This window comes from Pleurodeles waltl, chromosome 11 (assembly GCF_031143425.1).
Source record: "Pleurodeles waltl isolate 20211129_DDA chromosome 11, aPleWal1.hap1.20221129, whole genome shotgun sequence".
NCBI classification, from domain to species: domain Eukaryota; kingdom Metazoa; phylum Chordata; class Amphibia; order Caudata; family Salamandridae; genus Pleurodeles; species Pleurodeles waltl.
Window position 1 is genome coordinate 879,129,255 of NC_090450.1, and position 8,606 is coordinate 879,137,860.

The following is an 8,606-nucleotide window of genomic DNA, read 5'->3' on the forward strand; positions in this document are numbered from 1 at the left end:
AAAAAGACCTTAGAATGGAGTTTCTTGGTTTTTTATTTTGCATATCTCCATTATGCTATTTATGCTAATGTATGTAGAAGACTTTTTAACATGTTTATTTCTCTCTAATTTAGACAGCACCTGATGGCTGGAAAAATTCTGTCCGACACAACTTGTCCTTGAATAAATGCTTTGAGAAAGTGGAGAATAAGATGAGTGGATCCTCCAGAAAAGGTTGCCTTTGGGCTCTCAACCCTGCAAAAATTGATAAAATGGAAGAAGAAATGCAGAAATGGAAACGAAAGGATTTACCAGCAATTCGCAGAAGCATGGCTAATCCAGGTAAATCCATGAAAGATTTCCATGTTTGTAAAGTAAAGCAGATAATCATGTCGTAATTTTGAGGGTTTAATAGTTCCTTCATTTTACTTGGCTCCAAAGCCAAACGTGTTTTTTGAAGGAAGATGTTTCACATGAAACCTAGCCTGAAGATAGTTTTCTCAGGCAGGACATTTTGAATACTGCCCCAACACTATCAATTCTCATTGGATGTAGCTGAAAACAGCATGTTACAGCAGGCCATTCCGCATTGACGTTGCTTTAGCATTTCTCCATAGTAAACATTCAATTAGCATTTCATAACTGAAATATTACTGCAAGAGCTTGCTTCGAAGTTAGGAAAACACTTTCTTTCAGAATGGTCTATGGTCATTGTTAGACCTGACAGCCTTAGGGTGGTCATCCCCCAACTCTATGCCTGCCTCCCTCCATTTTTCTGACCCTGGTTCTGCTGGTTTTAGTACCCTGTGCACTTTACCAGTGCTGACCAGTGCAAAAGTGCATCTGCTCTTTCTTCTAAGCATATAACCCTCGCCCTCGCGTAGGTCCCGAGTATTTGACTAAGCTGCAGCGGAGGTTGCACCTTCTCCTACCTCGCAGCAAAGTTCTTGAACAACCTCCCCCCAACTATGCACATCGCACATCCTCCTCGTCTTCAGGAAAAAGCTCAAGACATGGCTGTTTGAGGAGTAGCCATCAGTGCACAACAAACCTCCGAGAGCGCCTGGATACCCTTCAGGGTATAAGCCACGCTTTAGAAATCCATTGATTGATTGAAGCACAGGCTCTCACAATTTTCAATTATGAATCTGGATATTCCCAACCTACAAGCCTGTTTAGCTAAGGTGCTTTTTCTTATATATTAAAACAAAATATTTGCTATGGATAGTTTCAGAAAATAAATACAGTTAAGATGAATAACTATTGATGTATGCAAGTAAACCTTGTGTGATGAATTGACTTTGTCATCACAGGAAGTCTTGGGCACATACAACATAAGGGTGCTTTAAAAAGGACTACTCAGATATATACTATCTGGTAGAAACTGGTCAGCTTTAAACAGTATGACACAGAGGTACTATTTTAAATCTCTCTTCCCTCAATTTGAATAATACATTGGAGATCTTGTTGCCATAATTTCCCATGCTTAGAACACAGGTTGACTGGAAGGACCGATTTACTCTAAAACTCTTAGCACATGCCCATTTCTCGTAGGGTTAGCAAATAAAAAGTGTTGGAAGATTTGTATGGTTTTTTTAATGGACGTGCAACAAAAAGTAGTTGAAAAACAGGCCAATTACCTTTTCTAAATATGGTTAAATCAAAGTCTCTTCTAAAGTGATCCTTGGTTCTGGGGCATTAAAGTAGGCCAAGCCCTTTGCACATTACTATGTGCGTTAACAAATAACATTGATGCTATGCTCCCAATTCACCATACTTTCGGTTCAACTCAGGTGAGCGGAAAGTACCATGTATGTACATATACAGCAGATCCTGGTTTACAGAATCTGTGTATGTTAGACCTTTCAGCCTTAGGGTGGTCTTCCCTCAAATTCTTTGCCCTACTCCTCCATTTCTTTGCTGATGTCATTTTTGTTGACCTTAGGGCTCTGTGCACGTTATAGCTACAAACCAGTGATAAAGTGTGTGTGCTTTCTATTCTAAACATGGTAAAATTGGCTTACACCCAATTAGCATATTTAATTTATTTGAAGGTCCCTAGTAAATGAGTACTACATGTACCCAGGGTCTGTAAATGAAATATTACTAGTGATCCTACAGCACTTATTGTGCTACCCACCAACGTAACCTTTAGACATGTCTCAGGCCTGCTATTGCAGCCTGTGTGTGCAGTTGGCCAGTGCCATTTCAATCTGGCAAGATAACCTCTTTGCCTGACCCAAACCTTCCCTGTTAATATGTAGAAGTCTCACCTGGGGTAGGCCCTAAACAGCCCATGGAGCAGGGTGCAATGTATTTAAAAAATAGGGATGTACTTTTAACTTTTACATCGTAGTGAAAAACTCTCAAATTTGTTTTTCACTACTAGAGGCCTGCTTCTTCCATAGGATAACATTGAGTTAGTTTATTACATTTAATAAGTGATAACTTTCAATTCGGAGCAGATAGGACTATCGCGTTTGATGTCTAGAGAATTGTTATTTAAAGCCCTCCTTAATGGTAAAGTTAGATCTTAAGTCACAATTATGAAAATACAATTTTTAGAAACATGGCTTTGCTTGTCCCAACTATTTGGGATCTGTAGCCTGTATCCTGGGTCACATGACTCAAGTATAGCTGGCAGTTGGTCTTTCTGTATTGCTCCCAAACAAAGGGTTTTGGCAGTATGCGTAGGAGGAGCTGTCACATACCACACTTCCACATCACAAAGACTCTGCCTGGGCACACTCACAAATGGTTTGACATTGTTTTTTATGATACCTGACAAGCTGGGTCCAAGGCAGGCAGACAGGAAATTCTAAACCCCTCTGGGGGTGGAAACCTCCAGAACCCTCTCCTACTTCAAAGCTGTCACTAGGTATAAATATTAGAACCCGAGACCCAAGTCTTCACTAACCCTCTGGGGTTGTGGAAGACTCAGAAGGACTGCTGTACTGCTCTGCAAAAAGGACTGCTATTACGTTGCTATGCTGTCCTGCTGCCTGAGTGAAGGACTAGAAAAGCATCTTGAACCAAGGGCAACCAGAGTGACTACAAGGGCCAGTTGGTTGGCCTCCTGATCAGAGCCCTAGGGACAGAACAGCCTTCAGCAACCTTGAACCTAGCACTTGGACTCTGCCAGTTGTGAGTCCCATATCCCTCCAAGTTGTGCCCCTCCATCCCAGTCCTGGACCCTTGGAAGTGGACCTGAAGGTGCTTTGCCAACCCAGCTGTGGCCCTGTGGGCAAAACCACTGGTGCATGACACATTCCTGAAGCAGGACTTCATATTGCAGCCTGCAGTCTCTTATGGAACCGCTGCTGTGCAATGCAGGCCTGTGCAATGCAATCCCCTCATATACAGCATCCTTGATGTCGACTCAGGAGTCCGCATCACAAGCCCAACTTCTTTGGAACTAGTTAGTGGCCGACGCACCTTTGGTGCAGATTTCGCATCACAAGCCTCTCGTCGATGGTATACTTGGCAGTGCAAGACCTTGCATCACAGCCTCGCAGCTCATCTGAACCACCGCTGCTCAACACATCCTCGACTCGGGATCTTGCAATGCCCTTCAACCAGCATTTAAGCTACTCTTGTTCAGCGGGCCTAACTTGGTCCCTCCATGTGGCCCGCGCTCTATTGCGGTCCACCTGAACTCTTGCCACTTTGTGCTTATATGCACTATTTTCACTTAAATCTTAAAAATTGTATATTTCCGGCTCTACTCATTGGATCTTTGTTGTTTTAGTGTCAATTTACTAAAATGTACTCTATTTTTCTAAATTGGTGTGGGATTTTGTTTGTGTTTTCACTTTGAATACTTTGCACATTGCCTGAAGTTAAGCCTGACTGCTTTGGGCGAAGCTACCAGAGAGTTAAGCACAGCTTAATTTGGGGTTTGCTTGTGTTTCACCTTGACAGAGATTGTGGTTCCTGCTTGTTATGGGTATTCCACCCCTCAACCAGTAACCCAATTTCCAACAGTGTACGTTAGCACATGTCGATGAAACTCATCAATGAACAGATGTCAATCACATTTACATCTGTGGACAATATGCAAATGAGTAAACAAAGTCTGAAAAACACCAAAAAACATCAGAAGGAGTTTCAACCTGGAAAAATATTTTCCAGCTTGTTGTAAAAAGGAAAGGTTAAATGGATAGCATAGTTCTGCAACACCCCTACAGATTGGCTGCCGTAGGGCATTGCTCAGAAGTAAGTGTAGTGAAGTTGGAGAATTCTACAGTTTGCGTTTGATTTAGAAGTATGCTGTTGGGTAAGTCTGTGAATCCTCTAAAATTACATAATGTACACAAATTGTAGAAGGAACCCTGTGATGTCTAGATTTCTGACTTTTTTTAAATTATTTTTTGCGAATGGCCGTTTTAGGCTTTGCTTTGCTGTCTAGATGTGTTTGATGCATTGGTGGATAGCACATTTGGCCCATAAAAATATTCTGTTCAGTCCATTATAAATCATAACCAATTAAGCACTATTGAAAATTGAGGTAGCATGGACTCAAAAATGTCTAACTAGCTAGCTATGGTGGTTAAGGAAACATCTGGCGACATTATCGAACCCTCTCATAGAGTTTAATTTGTATTTTCTTTTTAACAGATGAATTGGACAAACTGATCACTGACAGACCAGAACACTGCAGGCCGGCTAAGAAACATCATGATAGTGATGGATCAACAATGACACACATGGCTTCAAACCACGGAAGGCTTCATGTTCCCCAGCTAGAGCCTCATCCAGTCATGACATTGTCTTTACAGTCAATACCTCTCCATCACCAGATTCAGACTCAGTCCCGCATGACTGCAGCCTCTCCAGCCCCCGCACAGACGCCCCCACTTCACACCATTCACGATATCAACCATAGTCCTCTTCACCAGCAAGTAATAAACAAAGGAGCTGTAGATTTTCTGAATGTGACAACAGACATGAACACAGAGGTGGATGCTCTAGACCCAAGCATTATGGACTTTGCACTACAAGGTAACTGTGCCTCCCAGAATAATAACTCTTGAACTACGATTCTCAGTTGCTGCAGTAAAGTCAGATGGATGTACTTAGTACTTTGGATATGATTGCTTCTTCATTTCCAGTCCACATTAGATTAACTTAACTGTTTTCTAAATAACTGGTTGCTATCATGATTACATTAGGATCAACAGCCTAATCTGCTGGGTCAGATATTCAGAAGGTACAGATGTCAGATTCCACAGTCTCAGTTCACTGAGAGAGCCATAGCACTTATTTGTGAGCTAATGAGGACAGGATATGTAAAAACTAGTATAAATGCTCCATTATTTCCTGGAATGTCCATTTATTTATATATTATGGCATATTGGCACACTTCAGACTAACTAAAATATTTGTGAAAATATCCTAAATTGAAACCCAAAATGGGGCAATACAGATGGATCCTGAGATAGGTGTTAAAAACTGTATTTTGTCAGTGCTCAGAGTCTTGTATTTTCCTTGCGATGTTGCATGTTTAAAGACTATGGGGCAGATTTACAAGAAAGTGGTGCAGCACAGCATAGCAAGTCGCCTTGTTGCGCTGCATTACATCACTGGGAAAAGGCAGGAATGTGATGCATCTATGACATATAGCTTATTCCTGTCCTTTCCACCTGGTCTGGCATACAATGGACAGCTTAGCTTCAACGCAGACACCCTTGAGATATGGTGAAAGGATGCCTGTGTTGCTTGCAGAGTTGTTTTTGTGCAGTGAGGGACACCTTCCTGCACAAAAACAATCCTTAAGGGCATATTCCTCTATCTATGTGTGCAGGTCTTGTAAATCTCGGAATGCGTCAACATCCATAGGAGTTGCGTGGGAACATAAATGTCATAAATCTCATTTAGGGCTTTCATCACTCTTGCACCACACAAAAGAATGTTTTGTGGCACACAAGTGACGCAATGGGGGCTCCTAAATTTGTCCCTGTGTCCATAGCATAAAGACAAAGCAGATGAGGAGATGAATAACTTACTGATAAAATTAGGTAGTATGCACCTGCTCCATGAACGGATCGTTGGTGTCTTTTATATTGTGAAGCAGAAGGCCAGCTTGAAAGTGATTAAAAGCCTTTTTATTCGTTTACCCAAACTAGAGACTATGTTGTTTCCCATCTCAACCTCAAAACCTGGCCGATTTACAGCCAGCAGGCCAAGTTTTTGCTTTCTTCCTTTGCTAAGTAGACGGTAGAAGGACCACTTGTCCAAAGCCAGAGGCGGAAGCAAATTACGGTTGAGAAAGCACAATTATTCTGTATGTAATTCTTAGGGGGCGTTGTAGTATGCAACTAGCAAGAAAGAGGAGGGGAAGAATGGAATATGTTGTGCTATTTGTAATTTCATATTTTATTTTGTGTATTTTTATAGGGCATACCTTGCATCGAGGTTGAAGTCAGTGCTATATAAAGCAAAATATTTTTCGACTGCCCAGAAAGGAACATAATTTATTGTGTCTAGGGGAACAAGTTTGCAGTTTTTAAGTCAATGTGTTGTGCCAACATATAAAACTGTATACAAAGAAAAGTAATAACATAAATGTGCTTATCTCTTTTAGGAAACATTTGGGAAGAAATGAAGGATGACAGCTTTAACCTCGACAGCCTTGGTGCCTTCAGCAATTCTCCTCTCCACCTTTCTGACTGTGACCTCGGGACGACAGGGCTCACCCCTGTGTCAAGTGGCAGTGAACAATCCTTTTCAGACTTCCAGGTCACGGGCCTTTATACAACCTATACCACACTGGACGCGGTGTCTTCACCCCAGTACCTGAATGCTCAGGGCAACAAGCCCATTGCCCTTCTTTAAAGGTTGCAACTGGCCTAAGGGCGCGCATACAACACCTTTACTGAGAAAGGGCATCGAGATGTTGTCCTGTCCATTTTGGCTTCAAACAAGCACAGTTTGAAAAGTACCACACTCAGGGTGAACAGCTGACTATGCTCATATTCCCCTTATGTTCATTACGTTCAAGTTAAATGTACAAAGTCCACGACTCCTAAAACACCCGTGTTGCCAAACGAAGCTGCGAAATTTTGCCGGATTGCATCACTCACGAGAACCCAGACATTGATGCTTTCAGGCTTCTAATTGCAAAACAAGTTTACGCAGAGTTATGCTTCTCCACATTGGAGAAAGGTGCTGATACATCATTGCCCAAGGCTTCGTGGTCATCACTTTATTTTACTGCACCTCTATAAACAGAATCAGAATTACGGTCAGTTTGTCATTTTGGTATTCTGAACTTCTCGCTGTGAAGGAGCTAAATGACTTACGATCAAGTGAAAAAGAACATAAATGCCCTGGAGATGAAGAGAACTTTTATGTGGAACACTAACATATTTTGTTTAAATTACTAGGTGTATTTATTTATGAGCACAAAATCATGTCGAGCCACTTGAAGCAAACTTGAATCAGAGACCTGCAACTATGAGGCCTGATAAATTTGAAGTGTTTTGAATCTATTTCTGTGTATAGACTGTAGAAATTATATTTCCTCTCTCTGTGGGTAGCATTTTAGACGAATTATTATGTATTGTGCTTTATGGATTATTGTGCTAGGCAGTATTACTACTTGTAAATGTATTTATATTTATTATTGAGAAAAGGAAGAAATTATGTAAACCGAGTACTGTTTACAGTGTTGTTTTAAAAATACAGGACGCATTTTTTACACGTAGCAGCCAAATTGACTGTTTTCTCTGGCCTTTGTAAAACACAACTTCTGGATAGGGCCTTATAGACAATAATAAAAGAGTAATTGTGGTAGAACAAAAAAATACAGCACAGGCTTCACTTTTTCCGTACTGTAGTCCTATCTAACGATTGGCCGTAAGTAGATCGCCAGTTTCAAGCTACAAACAAAAGAAGGTACGTTTTTCGCACTGATTTAATTTTTGGCAGCATTGCTGTTCTGCACATATCATGTGTTTTTGTTAAATAATAAACGTGTCTCTGATTTAAAGTTTATGGCTTTTGGGCTTCGAAAGAAAGAAATTAAATGAAGGATCGATTAATTGCGAGACATGTCTCTTCTACGTTGGTGCCAACAATGTAATTTTATATATTTGTATATTTAGGACGCTTCATACATAATTAATTTGAATGAGCACTTTTGATACTGTGAAACACCTAGCTTTTAGCGTCAGAGACCAAATATTTGCTAACTGTACAGAATCCAGAACTGTCTTGCTTCCTGATTTTACTAGAACAAATCTCTAAAGAACTTTCTAAACTTTCAGTTTCAGTGTTTCTGTGATGTTGTTAGCGCATATGTAAGAAGCGTAGGCCACATTTCTCAATTATTTTTGTCATAAATGACACTGTTTTCTAGCATTGTACAGAAATAAACTTGAAAATCAGTGCAGACACCACATTTGTTTGAGTGATTATTAAGAAATATGTATTACTAATATATATGTTTTCGAACCTGAGTACTTTGTTGAACAAGTTACTTACCTTTGGTAATGACATCTGTGGTAGAGACTCTATCTAGCAGCAGATTCCTTACCTTAGAATATTCTCCAGACATCAGGCTAGATCCGGAAACGTTTGATAAGCAGTACCCCTGTGCGCTGTTAGATGGCACTGTTTGCTCTTTG

General features: G+C 40.7%; 1 protein-coding gene across 1 annotated transcript in view; it reads left to right on the forward strand.

The window, feature by feature from the left end:
- Window positions 1–8,374, forward strand: part of FOXN4 (forkhead box N4) — a 52,330-nt gene extending 43,956 nt beyond the window's left edge. Inside the window, exons 8-10 of the mRNA XM_069214754.1 lie at window positions 114–321; window positions 4,597–4,980; window positions 6,563–8,374. Coding sequence (XP_069070855.1) covers window positions 114–321; window positions 4,597–4,980; window positions 6,563–6,813 — 843 coding nt within the window. The 3' untranslated portion in view covers window positions 6,814–8,374. The remainder of the gene's footprint in view (window positions 1–113; window positions 322–4,596; window positions 4,981–6,562) is intronic.
- Window positions 8,375–8,606: the final 232 nt, after the last annotated feature.